Source organism: Lithobates pipiens, unplaced genomic scaffold (genome assembly GCF_037356315.1).
Source record: "Lithobates pipiens isolate NorthernLeopardFrog02 unplaced genomic scaffold, aLitPip1_a1.2 Scaffold_10, whole genome shotgun sequence".
Taxonomy (NCBI): Eukaryota; Metazoa; Chordata; class Amphibia; order Anura; family Ranidae; genus Lithobates; species Lithobates pipiens.
In genome coordinates this window covers 58,436,997-58,453,443 of record NW_027507686.1, presented here as the reverse complement: position 1 = coordinate 58,453,443, position 16,447 = coordinate 58,436,997, and the positions used below count along the sequence as shown (strand labels likewise).

The following is a 16,447-nucleotide window of genomic DNA, read 5'->3' as shown; positions in this document are numbered from 1 at the left end:
GACTTCTCCCGCTCTTCGGTTCTTCTACCGGGCTCCTCCGCTATCTTCTTCCAGCTCTTTTACTAGCGTTGGCCCGGTCTTCTCGTTCATCACTGTCTTCTTCTTCTTCCGATGTGGACACGACACTCTCTCTCGCTGTAATGTCAGGGACATATTGTGCGGCGACTTACATGGTGACTCCGCCCATTATGATGTCACAGTCCCGGGGGATGCTGGGACTGTGACATAAGGGGCGGCTTTCTCCTTCATCGTCCAAGGGTTTTCTTCCGACTTCTGGGGTTTTCTTCCGACTTCTCTGCGCTTTGGAAGAAGATAGCGGAGGAGCCCGGTAGAAGAACCGAAGAGCGGGAGAAGTCGTAAGAAGACCCCTGAAGTCGGAAGAAGACCCCAGGATGATGAAGGAGAAAGCAGGGCTCCTCCGCTAGTAAAAGAGCAGTAGATATCGGAGGAGCCCAGCGAGAAGACCCCCGGAGCTGTCTAATGAACTACTTTAAAAACCTGTGTAGTGTGTTTTTTTTATTGACACTTTCCCTCAGGTGAATGGGTAGGGGTACTCATTCAGATAGGGTGGGGGGCCACAATCTGGGCACCTCCTTATTAAAGATAAGCCCCCCCGTCCGCAGACCCTGACAACCAATGGCCAGGGTTGACGGGACGAGGCCTCATCAACATGGGGACAAGGTGCTTTGCGGTGGGGGGCCCGCAGGGCCCCCCTTCCCCAAAGCACTCACCCCCCCCATGTTGAGGGTATGCGGCCTGGTACAGCTCAGGAGGGGGGGGCGCTCGCTCATCCCCAAGGGTCTGGTATGGACTTTCGGGGGACCCCACGGCATTTTTTCGGCGTAGGGGTTCCCCTTAAATCCCATACTAGGCGACGGGGCTAGCAAGGTGTCAATCTCGCCGATGGAGGTGGCGACATTTACTTCCTTCTCTAGTCCCGTCGTACCTTAAGTCACGTTCAAAATGAACGGACTTTACTCAGTGTGTGTTGGTAAGTCTGTTCATTTGAAAAGTCCGGAAACAACATTTGGAACATTTGGAAACAACATTTCTGGGAATAGTATGTTATCATGTCACTTGGCAGGACATTTAGAAAGACAAAAGTGAATAACAAGATATGTGTTGCAATATCAGAAGTACCCAAGAATTAAGAAACATTATATAAAGAAATACTTTTGTATATTGAAGGGGAACTCTAGATTATATACAGATATGTGTTGCATATGTCTTCATATCTTGACACCTCCGCCAAAAGTCCGGTGGATTGTCTGCCTGACCTATGTCTGCCGGAAAAGTCCGGCCGTGTGTGGGCAAGTCCGCTCGTTCGGAAAGTCCGGCGGACCTCCGCTGTAAAGTCTGATCGTGTATATGCGGCATTAGTGCTTCAATTGACAAGCAATCCAATAAAGCAGGGATGAAGCAGCAGGCTGATGTTCGCATGGAAGAAAATACCAGCGATCGGCAGGTTGTGCGTCATGACGCTGTAAAAGGCCACACCCTACGCATTTTGTCAGCAGTGAAGTCTTCAAGGGACAGGTTTTCCTCTGGATTTGGATTCACACAGTCACTATCAGTTGCACTTTATAATTGATGATCTATTTTGAAATTTTTTTAATTATTGATTGCGCCTTATTTGTAGTTATTTGTTGGAAAGTATGCACTGTTTTTTTTTTTGTTTCTATTTGGAACTGGTATTACTTTTCTTTTATTTTTTTTTAAGCAAGCTGCTTTATTTTTTTTTTCTATTTATGACCTAGCACAGATTTGCACATATGCTGTTAAACCTGGTGGCTCTGATGAAAAGGGTTCCAACTCAGAAATACATTTGTATGTACATCCGTGTGTCAGCTCGTGGAGACTTTACACTGCCGAGGGGATGATGTTGGATTTACTTTACGGGTAACAGATAAGTTTGTTTTTTTCTTTACAGTGTTTTCAACCTCTGATGTATTAAAACCGAGGTCCACTTCACTCTGTAAAAGCACTACTGGTTATTTAAAAGCCAGCATCTCCAGATGGTTACATATTTGTTTAGTTTCTCAGTTATCTGCCCCAGTTGGTTTGAACAGCTACAATGGTTGGCTTGGCCCTGCTCCTTTCGTCTTACTACTGGATAACAAAACTGCACATAGGGATGGGCCAATAGCGAGCTGCAGAGTGTAGGGCAAAGGTCTCAACTACCTAGAGGTTCTTGCCATACCAGTGGCACTTTATCATATTTAATGGATCTTCAGGTTTCAATTTGGAAAGTAAACCACCAATAAGTAAAAAGATTTTATATACAAAAGCACCTTGGAGGACTCTCTATACCTAATTTACAAAGGTATTATGAAGTAGCAAGAACTACACACTTTTCTCAGGCCCGCATTGACAGCACCAATATTACGTGGATGCATTACAGTCACACTCTCTCTAGTACAGCTTTCTTACACTGTGAAGATCCTTAAGGTTTCAAGCATAAGCTTACAGTATATCCAGTCTGGGAAAAAATATTTCCAGAAAATTCCAACACGCTCTGTATACTGGTTTTAAGTATCATACTGAAACACTTGAACCTTACTGTAGATTTTGACTAATTGTGTACTGCACAGACTATGGGATACATTCTTACAACTACTTTTAAATATTACCATTTACAGCAGATCATTAAATTCTTGAGATACAACTATATCTCCTAAAAATATATTTTTTTCCACAATGCCAATTTTTTTTTTGGTGACCATATTGTTCTGTCATATAACCTTAATTTCTCATTTAAAATAGGTCACCCAACACAAAACGCCCTTGATAAAACTCCAGAAGTGAGTCACAGGCTCAGATCTATCCTTGTAGAAATAGTATGCCTGGTGCACTATTCTATGCAAAGGAAGATTCCAGATGAGCCCTTATGAAAATGTCCATTAAAATGTTACACCACACATCACTGCTTTCATCAGGGATACCCTAGGCATGAGAATCTTGTTTACTGCCTTAAAATTGTTCTTTGCAGTCCCCCAGCACCCCTTATACCTACCTGAGCCCATTCCCGAACAGCCAATGACAAGGGAGTGGGGGCAGCACTGAGTCTCGCTGTCTGTGTCAATAGACGCAGACAAAGAGGCTCAGGAGCGAGCCTGCACACTGTACTTGGCGGGTGAGGGGATGAGCCAGGAGCTCCAGCGTGGGACCCAAGAAAAGGAGGAGAAGGGCTGCTCTCTGCAAAACTATTGTATTATAAGTATAACGTGTTTTAAAAAAGTATGTTTAGAATCACTTTAAATCTCTAGGTAGGTGAAAACCCCCCTTCTATCTAGCCCTTTACAATTATGCCTTGTACTTCATCCATTTCACCTTTAAAATCAACCACTCACCTGAGAGAAACACATCTAAAAGTCACAATGACTTTTAACAGATAATAAACAGTTAATAAATTAACCATATCAATAGACAAACAAATAAACAAAAATGATATACATTTTGTTTGGTTACAGCGTTACACACAATTACCAGTTAACTGCTTCCGGACCAGCCGCTAGAGTTTTACTGCAGCAGGTTGGCTCCCCTGCATGAAATCACTAACTGTACGTTGGCTCGCGCGGTCCAGATAGCAGGTGCGCGCTGCACAGCAGGGGTGCCGATGCTCGTGCATGACGGTCGCGATGACTGCCGGCTACGAGCAATCATGACCAGGAGGCACAGAACGGGGATGACACACTTGCCTGTTTTGTTCTGACAGGTGTGACTGCGCCATAATGTCGTAGTCACGATAGAAATGGCAGATCTCCTCCATTACTAGTAAAAAAAATAATAATAATAATAAAAATGCTATAAACCTATCCCCTATTTGGTAGATGCTATAACTTTTACGCAAACCAATATGCTTATTGCAATTTTTAATTTTATTTTTTTAACCAAAAATATGTAGAAAAATACATATATAAACTGAGGAAAATATTTTTTTTATATATATATTTTTGGGGGATATTTATTATAGAAAAAAGTAAAAAATAATGTGTTTTTTTTTTTTCAAAATTGGCACTCTGTTTGTTTATAGTGCAAAAAAACGCAGAGGCGATCAAATAACACCAAAAGAAAGCTCTATTTGTTGGAAAAAAAAGGATGTCCATTTTGTTTGGGTACAATATTGCACAACCGCGTAATTGTCAGTTAAAGCAATGCAGTGCCAAATCACAAAAAGTGCTCTGGACAGGAAGGGGGTAAATTCTTATGGGGCTGAAGGGGTTAAACTAGCGCAGAAAAAAATGGCCTAGTCAATCTTCTGGGGTTAAACTCCACTAAGCTTTAATTGTATAGAAAACTTCAACCAACTATTTTGATTCTGATGTTTATGCGTGTTGCGTTTACACACGTTGTGTTGCAGCCCACTGAAAAAAAAAAATAGTGCCAATTATTTTTTTTTCTTCAGCACAGGGCTGCGAAACGCACCAGTGTGAACTGCTCTTATTGAATTACATTCTTTTTTTCAATGTATATGCACTAGTATATGATGATCAATATACGGTCAGCACATCTGGTGTGAATGGACCCCTTGAACCAAGCTTACATACGACTCATTCCTCCCTGAAGACCTCCACTTATTGGTCCCTTTTCTCCCTCTTCACTTTTCTTTAAATCAAGGCCTATTTCTTTATGGTTGCACTGCTGAAAATATTTTTTAGAACTATTTAAATAACTTGATTCATTATATCACTTACCTTTATAATGTAAATATAGAGTGTCATTTAGATATGGAGTCATATACAGTTTTTGCCGCTTGCACAGATCCCGCAGGTACTTTTTGGTTAATCTAAGACAAGAATCAATATAAATGACTTGTATTCATGTAACGTGTCATAAAATAAATTAGTTAACAAAGTTTTAGCTAACAATCCTATGGCATCCAATCAAAAATCTAATTTAATTGCCCTGAGGACTCAGTTCACTTCAGTAATATTGCTGATTTAGCTGAACCCATATGAAAGGTTTGTAACCTATGAAGACGTCTCCAAGCTTCATATTGAAAGCGGACTACAGACATTGGAGGGCAATCAGATTGTGCCTGGGCAAAGATTTCTTTTTAGACACATAATCATGACCTCTACACCCAGAGTCTTGCCTACAGGGGCTGGAGTAGGGGCAACATCAGACATACCTGGGAAAAAAAGAATGTGGACTAGCAGTTGATAGGAGAATAGAAATTAGGCTGGTGACAAAACTTGTTTCAATCACAACTGTCCTCCTAATGCCCCGTACACACGATCGGAAATTCCGCCAGCAAAAGTCCAATGTGAGCTTTTGGTCAGAAAATCAGACCGTGTGTATGCTCCATCAGACTTTTGTTGGCAGAATTCCCAGCAGCAAAAGATTGAGAGCAGGTTCTAAATTTTTCTGTCAGAAAAAGTTCAGATGGGAAAGTCCGATCGTCTGTACCAATTCTGAAGCGCAAAATTCCTACGCATGCTCGAAAACAATTCGCCACATGTTCGGAAGCACTGAACTTATTTTCTCTTGTCACTGCGTCAGAAGAGTTGGATGCCATCATCCAGGGTTCCAACTTATGCAGGTTGAGGGGTTTTGGGATGTCTGTCCTGAGTGGAGAAAACAGGTTTTGCAGTTTGGGTCCACATTTAACAGGAAACCAGCATGCCCATTGTGCACAGGGCTTTCAGTCATGGTGCGGTCTATGGTTCAGGGCTTCTTCCTCTGGAGATAAACTGTTGCAGGAGCAGTGTGTAAGAACATGCACTGGAAGAGTACCTTCTGGTTTCAAGAAGGTGATTTAATCTGAACAGGCCATTGCCTGAAGAGGTACCAAGACTGTGTAATTAGGCAGGAGCCTGTGCAGCCCAAGTTGGGCAGTCTGTTTGACATAAGGCCGAATGTGATAATGTAGTGAGTTGGTGCAGAGACAGACTTGGGGACTACAGAGTTCAAATAGCCAAGAGGCTGAAAATGTTCTGTTTTAGTCATTGTGATACTGAAAACCCCTGCAAGGGTAAGCCACACACACACACACACACACACACACACACACGGTCCAGAGGTACAGTAAAGGGAGACTATGCAGATATTGAGGTAACTGTGTAGCGGAAACACTTCTACGTTTCAGGCAGCATGCACCTGCAGATCAAAGACTTTATACCAATATATTAATTTCCTGATGTAATGGTGGTGCATGAACAGCTACAATTCAGGTAGCATCAAATTAGTAGCTGCACGTTCTGCATGCTAATAAAGGAGGACAAAAAAGTGCTGAGGGCACTGGCTTTGTCAGGGGAAATAAAATTATTCCAGTGGCAAAATCTATGCTGGCCAATCAACTTTATCCTAAGCAGGTCAACCAGTGAACATTTTTCAGCGTCAAGAAGGAAACTACAAACACATGACCATTCACCGGTCCAAATGTAAACAGCCAGATTAAGTGAATGTTCTCTTCTATCTGTAGGCACCTTTAGTGAACCAAAAAATTTGTAAGAAGTGATTATTGAGTATTTTTGCATCCTGGATGTGAAGCTTTGCAGTATGAATGTATTTCATAGTTTGATGGGTCTGATGGGAGGGCCTGTGAAACCCAGAATCCCTTGGGGAGGTTGGGAACCCCTTGTTTCAGCTCCCCATGACGTCCTATGTCTAAGCCACCCTGTGTCTAACAGGGGCACAGGGTGACATACAAATCCAGTCTGATCTGTACTAATCGGGGAGGGAGAGAGAGCGAGAGAGCGAGCGTGAGAGAGCGAGCGAGAGAGCGAGAGTTATATATATATAAAATTACACACACACACACACACGGATTACGAGCATAATTTGTTCCAGAAACATATTTCTAATTCAAAGCACTCGTATATCAAAGCAAATTTCCCCATAAGAAATCATGAAAACGCAAATGATTCGTTCCACAACCATTTATTCAAAGGTCCTTTAGTTTATCGTCCATATAAAAAGATTATAGCAATGTGATCAGGTTGTGTAACCATAAAATGTCCATCCACAAATGGAAACCTTCACAGGGGAATTAGAAGCAAAATCCAACCAGAGCTACAGAATATGAAAGAGAAGAGAGGCGCCTCTAAGTGTAGCAATATGTTGCTAAACGTTGTACCTTCATTAAATGTCACCATATTTCTACACTTAGAGGCGCCTCTCTTCTCTTTTATACTCAGTTGTGACGTGACGCTACTTGTATATCAGACCAAATTTATTTAAAAATTTTGCTCAACTTGCAAAACGCTCTCAAACCAAGTTACTCTCAAGCCAGTTATCTTCTCCCACCCAGAATGCAAAGGGGGGGGGGATTGTCCCAAATATTAGCAGTGGTTGGAATATCTGAAATCTATATTCAGACTGGAAGGAAGCAGTAGATGACGGAAACACTCAAGCTGAGTGTATGACATTTCATTACAATGGGGTTATTATAATTACCTTGGGCCACTGTCTTTATCATTCTCCATCTTGGTTTGTGTTGATGTTTTTCCTGAAATATCATCACCGCATTCTGTTGAGGTAGCTTGAAAAAAACAAAACAATGACGAATGATAAATGTAAAATTTTATTCTCAGGCAGAAATGGAAACGGTTATTATTCTAGGCCAGGGGAGTCAAACTCATTTTAATTGTGGGTCATATCAGCATTATGGTTGCCTTCAAAGGGCCACTTAGATCTGTAAGACTATACAAATATATCGAGATTTTTTTTTCTCAGAAAATAGGTGCAGGAACTCAACCAGCTGACATAGACATAGCTGACACCCCTGAACCCTGCACTATGTACAGAATGCAATTTCAGGGGTGCCCTACACAGAGTGTAGAGTTCAGGGGTGGGCTACATATAGAGTGCAGGGTTCAGCTCTCTTTTACAGTCTGTCCACATCTCACTTCCACCTCTCCTTGGCCATGACCTCTGCACCACTCTCCCCTATCTCCCTCTCCCCATACATCTTCCTCCATAGCCCTCATCTCCTTCCCCATTTCCTAAAATCTTCCTCACATCTCAGCTACCCGGCCCAGCTCCAATACCTCCTTGTAGTGTAGGGAGATCATTGGTCGGCATCTGTGCACCCGGCAGCTTACCACGCGATGCCCCATCTCACGCTACACCCACATATGCATCTCCCTTGTCCCCACCGTAAGGTTGCATTCACACTACAGCGTTTTGAATCGTGGACAGATCACATAGCTCCTGAACTATTTTTGTGCAACATGCGTCCCGCGATGCGGGTTGCAGCACGGTTTATGACGCTATAATCGTGGCAGACCCACACCATGATTTGAGGTGTCATTCAGACCTCAGAAAGGTCAAATCGTGGGCAGATCCATGTCAAATCTGCACGCGATTCAAAACGCTGTAGTGTGAATGCAGCCTAATGCCGCGTACACATGATCGGAATTCTGGTCGGAAAAAGCTCTGATGGTTTTCCCAACGGAATTCCGACAGAATTCGGCTCAAGCTTTCTTGCCTACACACGGTCACACCAAATTCCAATCGTAACATGGTGATGTACAACACATACGACGGGACTAGAAAAAGGAAGTTCAATAGGCAGTAGCCAATAGATTCTGTCTCGTAGTTGAATCTGAGCATGTGTGATTTTTGGCATGTTGGAATTGCATACACACAAGTTTTTCCGTCGGGAAAATTGAGAACATGCTATCAATTTTTGGCTGGCGGGAAATTGGGACAGCTAAATTCTGATGGAGCATACACACGGTCGTAAAAGCTCTCATCTGTCTTTTTCTGGCCGGAATTCCGATCGTGTGTACGCGGCATAAGTGTAGTGCAGACAGGGATCTGAGAGCCGCTGAGAACAAAGCTGTTTACGAGTGACAGTGGTGATCAAAGAGCGGAGGGCGAGAGCCGGATGTGGCAAAGTTCCATTATGTTCTGGTTGACAAAAAAAACTTTGGGTGTGAGGGCCACATGGCATGGCCTGGCTAGCCAGCTTTGGCCTGTGGGCCTTTTGTGTTCTAGGCATTTGATTGTCATAATAACAGCATAGAGCCCTTAAATACAAAATTGTATCTACTTTTACAGCAGAAAAGCACACCCCTTAGCCTTGCATCAATGTATCTTGTGTATCTGTCTGCTCGGAGCAAAATTCAAATACAGTATAATCAAGTTTTCCAATAAAAGGGGACCAAGGCTTTTTAGCACTTTTCTGGTTTGCAGTCATAGTTTTCTTCTCTTTGTATTATAGGGTACACACACACAATGTGTTTGGCTCTTTTCAAACAGTCCCCCACCTTCCCCAGTAGAACCAGTTAGAAAACTCACAAAATCACATCCTAAATAGATGCCATACAACCATATGGCTCTGTGGTATAATGTGCTCTGTGGTGTAATGTGCAAAATAGATCTGCAAGATAGATCTATGTCCCATTTAACACTGCTATGTTGTAACCTGTCAAATCTCACTTGAACGTATAGCATCTCATATATTGATTATTGTATACTAAATGTTGTAGAAGTGCTGAATTTCGTACTGTTTTTTTTTTTTTCAAAATTTAATAAACGATACCGGTTACAAAAAAAAAAAAAGATGCATTTGGCTGCCCTGACACGTCCTCCGATAGGGCACTATTGTAACTTTTTAAACATCTGACCTCCAGAAGATTTACCCCCCCCCCCCCCCTTCATGATCAGGCCATGTTTTGTGATACGAAACTTTGTTACTTTAATTGACTATTGCGCGGTCATGCAACGCTGTACCTAAATAAAATGTATGTCTTTTTTTCCCCACAAATAGAGATTTCTTTTGGTGATATTTGATCACCTCTGCATTTTTGATTTTTTGTACTATAAACAAAAAAAGAACAATTTTGAAAAAAAATATATAATTTTTACTTCCTGCTATAAAACATATCCAATTAAAAAAAAATTGAAAACATTTTTTAATTTCTTTATAAAATGTAGGTCAATATGTATTCTGCTTTGTATTTTTGGCTAAAAAATCCCAATAAGCATGTATTGTTTGGTTTGCGCAAAAGTTATAGCTTCTACCATCTATAGGATTTTTTTTTTTTTTCACAAATAATGGTGGTGATCAGCGACTTATAGTTGGACTGTGATATTGTGGCATACATTCTGACACTTTTTGAGGATGAGTGACACTAATGCAAAAAATATGTAAAAATATGCACTGTCACTATACTAATGACACTGCCTGGGAAGGGGTTAATATCAGGGGTGATAAAAGGGTTAACTGAGGGCCTAACCAGTGTTTTACTATAATGTGTGAGGTGCTTTTAATAGGGGAAGAGATGGAATTTATTCCCTGCCTTGCAGGGACACAAACATCATCCCTCCCCCCCCCCCCCCCTTTAGAACTGAGATCTGCCTTGTTCACATAGGGACTCAAAGTGATTTAGGTGATTGAGGGGACAGGGCCAAGCCACGGCTCCAGGTGTGCATTGACACACACACACAGCTGCGGATCAGGAGCAGACCCGCTTGGGCACCCTCAGAGCAAGCTGCTTGCTGTGGGGGCACCGGGCAGGAGGGAGGAGCTAGCATGGGACCTGAGAAAAGGAGGATCAGGGCCGCTCTGTGCAAAACCATTGCACAGAACATGCAAGTATAACATGTTTGTTATTCCAAAAAAAAAAAAAAAAAAAGGAAGAAGGAAGAAGAAGGAAGAAGAAGGAAGAAGGAAGAAGGAAGAAGGAAGAAGGAAGAAGGAAGAAGGAAGAAGGAAGAAGGAAGAAGGAAGAAGGAAGAAGGAAGAAGGAAGAAGGAAGAAGGAAGAAGGAAGAAGGAAGAAGGAAGAAGGAAGAAGGAAGAAGAAGAAGAAGAAGAAGACTTTAAAGTGGTTGTAAACCCTTACATACCACTTTTACCTACAGGTAAGCCTATAATAAGGCTTACCTGTAGGTACTGGAAATGTCTCCTTAACCTGCACGATTTAGGAGATATTTACCATATATGCCTTCCCCGACTTTATCGGCGCATGCGCACTAAAGAAAGGGAACGATCGTGCCGTTTCTATGGGGCCCCGCCGTGACCGTTGGCTCCCGCGTGCAGGTGCGGGAGTGATGTCAGGCAACTCTAGCGACTCACAGAGTCCACCGCCCTGGAAGGAAGAGGGGTAAAGATGGACGCAGCCACCAGCGGGGACATTGCAGGCTTTGTTTGCAGGTAAGTACAGCATAATGGGCTAGTATGCGATGCATACCATTTTGCTTTACCCCATCAGGGTTCACTTCCTCTTTATTATTGCTTTAAAGTGGGTTGCAGCGCATTGCAATTGCATTTCTGCATTTTTGTGCAATGCACTGCAGCTCACCTGAAGTCACCATTGGCCACTGCAGGACACAGCATTGAAATGTCATTTGTGACATTTTAGGCTTCATTAACTTTGCCGTAAAAATGTTGCTGATGTCATTATAAACGCATTTTCTAGGAGAAAAGTTCCTGTGTAATAATCAGTAAAATACTTGTGTATATATGCATTTAAACCCATAAAGATAATTAAAGATGTGTATGCATATATAACTTGATGCAACTTAATTTACATTCATACAAGTGTGTATACATGTAAATCATGTTTTTAGGCGCAGATTTTTGGATTCTGTGTTATGGATCTGAACGCAGCTCATTTTTATGTCCGTGTGATTAAATCCATTAAAAGCAATGCAGATCAGATCCGTAATTATAAAACATTTTTATATGAGCTTTTTTATGGCCACGTGAATGATCTCTTCCAGTTTTTTTTTTTGTTTTTTTTTACGAATCTGATCTGCATTGTTTTGAATGGAGACAATCACACAGGGACCTAAACAGGAACTGCGTTCCGATCCATAGGGCATAATCCAAAAAATCTGTGTCTGAGGACATGCGAATACATGAATGCCAGATGCATGTATTGGGTGGAAAAAAGACAATTTACTGATCATTACATGGGAACTTTTGTGTTAGAAAAAAAATAATGCGGAATAATATCAGCAAACTCTTCATAGCCTGATATGTTGTGTGCTGGTAATACAATCAGTAATTAGGTGTGGGGCTAACCAGCTGGACTACAAATACCAGCATGGCCTGAAAGCAGCCGATGATGACCTTACCTGAAGTGATGTCCTGGTGCTGGCCATGTGGGGGCGCCCCCTGTGCAGGTCGGGGTCCCTCCTCCTCACCTGTACACTCTCCCGCACACAGCTGCATTATCATTTCTAAAAAGAAACGTACATTCACCTCACTCTATAAATAGATCTTCTACGACAAACAGGAGGATAAGAAACGGGAATATAACCCGTACACAGACCGCTCACCGCTTCCACAGCCGCCAAGCACCGTCCAGGAAAAGCAGCGCGTCCTCAGTCACCATAGAAACGAGCAACCCCGGACCCAGAATGCAGCGTGGCCTGACGACTTCCACGCCTCCACCTGGCTCTATGTGCTGCTTAACATGGGCACCAGGGGGCGGAAGTGTGTTGCGTCTCTTTGTGCTGAGGGGAGAAGTCACCATAATATACAGGGGAATGTAGGAGCGGGTCACCTGCTGCCTCCCAGTGGGGAGGAGCAGCAACTGCATAAATCCATAATGTTCATTGTTGGAAAAAGTTCTTCTGTCCCTTATGTGTTTTAAAACCACAACTCCAAAATGTCCCTCTCACAGCCTATAGTCTGATATACTGTCCATCTCACAGCCCATAGTCTGATATACTGTCCCCCTCACAGCCCATAGTCGGATATACTGTCCATCTCACAGCCCATAGTCTGATATACTGTCCCCCTCACAGCCCATAGTCGGATATACTGTCCATCCCATAGTCTGATAAACTGTCCATCTCACAGTCCATAGTCTGATATACTGTCCATTTCACAGCCCATGGTCGGATATACTGTCCATCTCACAGCCCATTGTCTGATATACTGTCCATCTCACAGCCCATAGTCGGATATACTGTCCCCCTCACAGCCCATAGTCTGATATACTGTCCCCCTCACAGCCCATAGTCTGATATACTGTCCATCTCACAGCCCATAGTCTCATATACTGTCCCCCTCACAGCCCATAGTCTGATATACTGTCCATCTCACAGCCCATAGTCTCATATACTGTCCATCTCACAGATCATAGTCTGATATACTGTCCCTCTCATGGCCCATAGTCTGATATACTGTCCCCCTCACAGCCCATAGTCAGATATACTGTCCATCTCACAGCCCATAGTCTGATATACTGTCCATCTCACACAGTCCATAGTTTCATATACTGTCCCCCTCACAGCCCATAGTCTGATATACTGTCCATCTCAGGGCCCATAGTCTTATATACTGTCCCCCTCACAGCCCATAGTCAGATATTCTGTCCATCTCACAGTCCATAGTCTGATATACTGTCCTCTGTTTTGTGGGCACATACTGGCAGAAGACGTCACACAACTGCGCAATTTTAACTTATAGTAACGCAGAGCCTTATCACAAAAAATGGCCTGGTCATGGAGGGTAAATCTTCTGGAGCTGAAGAGGTTAATCTTGGTTTCATGTTCTGTTCTATGACTGAGGATCATTTTTAATGACATTCTTGTAATGATAAGGTATAGATCTACATGGATGGGAGAAGCTTTATTCTGGAGAAAGACAGACAGTGCAGAGCATAGAATTCGTCTCTTATCACACAGAACAATCTAGTAGTGTGACCTCCATGTGTTATAGTGAGCCCTGAGCTCTGAGAGAGGGGGGGGGGGGGGCTGTGGGAGGAGCAGAGAGGGAAGGTCTGTGGTAAGTTGTCCCCCCTCCCTCCTTCTACGTACCCCCTGAGAAATATCTTCTTCCTCCCTCCAGTCATGTGACAAGGGCATAGAATGAGTGAGAACGGGCACAGCCTTCCCTCACTGTACAGCGGCGCTCTGTTCAGAGACTGAATTTGAAATAGAGAGAGAGAAAGTCACTGCATCTTCAGGATTGGCATTGAAAGACTGTGGTCTGTATGAGGGGATGAGATCTCATTGCTGGGGGGCGCTAATCACCAAGTCATTGGGACCAGATTAGCTGCCAGCCAGGAAGTGGTGAGCTGAGCTACACATCTTAAAGCGGTTGTATAGTCATTTTTGGGACTTTTACCTACAAGAAAGCCTATAATAAGGCTTACCTGTAGGTAAAAAAAATATCTCCTAAACCTCTACAGTTTAGGAGATATTCCCCTCGCAATGCGCCGCTGACTGCAGCGGCACATGCACGCAGGGGATTCTTGGCTGAAAGCCCGGCAGACGCTGGACCCGGCTGGGAAGAAATCTCCCGTGCCCATGCGTATGAGTGACGATATCGCGGCTCCGGCCACTCACAGCGCCAGAGCCGCGATAACCGGAAGAAGAAACGCAGAGAGAACATGTCAGCTCCCTTGGCGTGGATCGGGCCAGATGTCGGGGCCTCGTTCTAAGGTAACTATTTTATAATGAGCTAGTATGCGGTGCAGGTGGGAAAGGTGGAGGTGGAAAAACAAAACAAAAAACATCAGCAGGTTTACAAACGCTTTAAATGCTCAGAACTCACTGTTAGCCCTTGTAGAGACTGCTCCTTCTTAGCAGCACACCTGCCATGCCTTACTCACTAACACTCTTAAAGGGATAGTGCACCATCTAAAGAAGGACCCCACAAAAAGGCGACCATTATTAATTACAAGGCGCCAGGTACTTTCTACTACCTTCAGGGTATCCCCATACTATGGATAAATACACCTGCCTGTTGTTGGGGTTGTATGCACAAGGTGTAAAACAGGACCTTTTCTTGATTCTTCTGAACTGGCTGAGGTTGTTTAGAGACTATAGATACCTGGAGTAGTTTAATTTAATCTTGCTATAACATTTGAGCGCCAGCTCGTGCATAATAAACCATTCCATAGCATCCTTAAATCTATGTAATAAGTTTATTCTTTTACCCTCTGTTTGCATTTCCTTAATAAATGTAATTAACTATCTCCGAGCTGTTTGTGGCTTTATTTTTGTGCATTCTTAGCCCCTGTACACACGGTCGGAGATTTCGACAACCAAATCCGTCAGATTTTGCCCGTCGGATTTTGTCCGTCGGATCTTGTCCGAAACTGTTGCATACACACGGTCGGACTAAATTGTCGAAAAATCCGATCTTTCAGAACGTGATGACGTAATTTCGTTAAGATGGGACTACGTTCAGGCTAGTAGCCAATAGCTTTGATGTAGGAATTTGATCTGAGCATGCGTGGCACTTGGTCCGATCAAAATTCTCTACACATGATCGGAGTATGTCCGATCGAACCAGTTGGTCGGGAAATATTTCCAACAAGTTGGAAATTTGGGTCCGACGGATATTCCGACGGAAACATTCCGATGCATACCACACACAGTCGGATTATCCGACAACACGGTCCGATAGGATTCTCCGATCGCGTGTACAAGGCTTTAGAGTGGTAGCCTGCTAACCCACAGGTGTAAACGGCTTTAGTGTATGACCAAGTGCGTCAGTGGGGACCGAGCAGTTAAGAAAGTTGTGTCAGAACAGAAGACCTGCCATCGCCAGTGGTTCCTGTGGGGGTAAGCGCTACAGCTGCAAATTGAAATGCAAACATTTTATTATTAAAAATAAAGAGGCTTTTGTGGCCAGTTATGATTTGGTTGAAGTCCAAAGACTGTAAAAAGAAGCAGATTGGTTGCTAGAGGTTATTGCATTTTGCTTTACAACTCATTGCCATCCATTAATAAGAGATAGTGGGGCCTAATAGGCTATTTAGGCTAAGCCTTAGCAGGCCTCAGTTATCAAAGGTCTTCAGTAGTACCTTTGCGATCTGAAGTCTGGCTTTGCTGATTCCTGTTACTGACCCAGCTTGTTCTTTGACCTGCCTGAAACTTCTGCTTCTATGCTCAACTGTTTCTGTATCAATCCTGGGGTGTTTAACCAAATCTTAAAGCCCCTGTGATGCCAACATCACCAACTTTGTTGTCCCTACACTCCCTGTCTCCCTATGCAGGAGTGTTTGGACTGGAGCAGTATAAGAGACTGCTCTCATTATCTTAGGCTCCCTATCCAGATACATGAGATTTGGTCTTGTCACCACTGTTCTGCTCTCTGATGTTCCTTGCTGGAGGTTCTGACATGAGAAAGCAAAAGCCCTGCCTCTACCAAGATGGCCACCTCCACACAAAGACAGTGCAGAACAAGACATGGTGGTTAATAGTAGTAGTGGATAATATCAGCTTTAGGAAGACCAAAGACAATGCTGTGGACTAGTTCTATGCACTCTGTCTACTATCTAAAAGCTTCCAGAGTTCAGTTCTATTTTTTACCAATAACAACTGTAAAAAGTGTGACGGCCTACCTTCACTGGATATGAATGGAATGGATGGTTTAGGTTCTCATCCTACATAGTTGATAAATATTTTTGATCCTGCTTAGGGACGTTTCAACTGATCCCACTGCCTAGGAAGAGTCAACTACACTTGTAGGTCGGTAGGCAGCCTTACATCAAGGAGGTGACCATTATCATAGCCAGAAAGCAACCCCA

The 16,447-nt window shown here is 43.2% G+C and overlaps 1 protein-coding gene across 3 annotated transcripts in view; it reads right to left on the bottom strand.

The window, feature by feature from the left end:
• The window catches only part of DNAAF1 (dynein axonemal assembly factor 1), a 52,798-nt gene extending 40,424 nt beyond the window's left edge, over positions 1-12,374 (bottom strand). For 2 of the 3 annotated variants that reach the window (XM_077455542.1, XM_077455548.1), the window contains exons 1-4: positions 12,237-12,374; positions 12,033-12,137; positions 7,399-7,483; positions 4,695-4,786 (exon numbers count right to left, since the gene is read on the bottom strand). In XM_077455542.1, coding sequence (XP_077311668.1) covers positions 4,695-4,786; positions 7,399-7,483; positions 12,033-12,135 — 280 coding nt within the window. In that variant the 5' untranslated portion in view covers positions 12,136-12,137; positions 12,237-12,374. The remainder of the gene's footprint in view (positions 1-4,694; positions 4,787-7,398; positions 7,484-12,032; positions 12,138-12,236) is intronic. The other variant, XM_077455556.1, reaches the window with a different exon arrangement.
• Between the last annotated feature and the right edge of the window lie 4,073 nt (positions 12,375-16,447).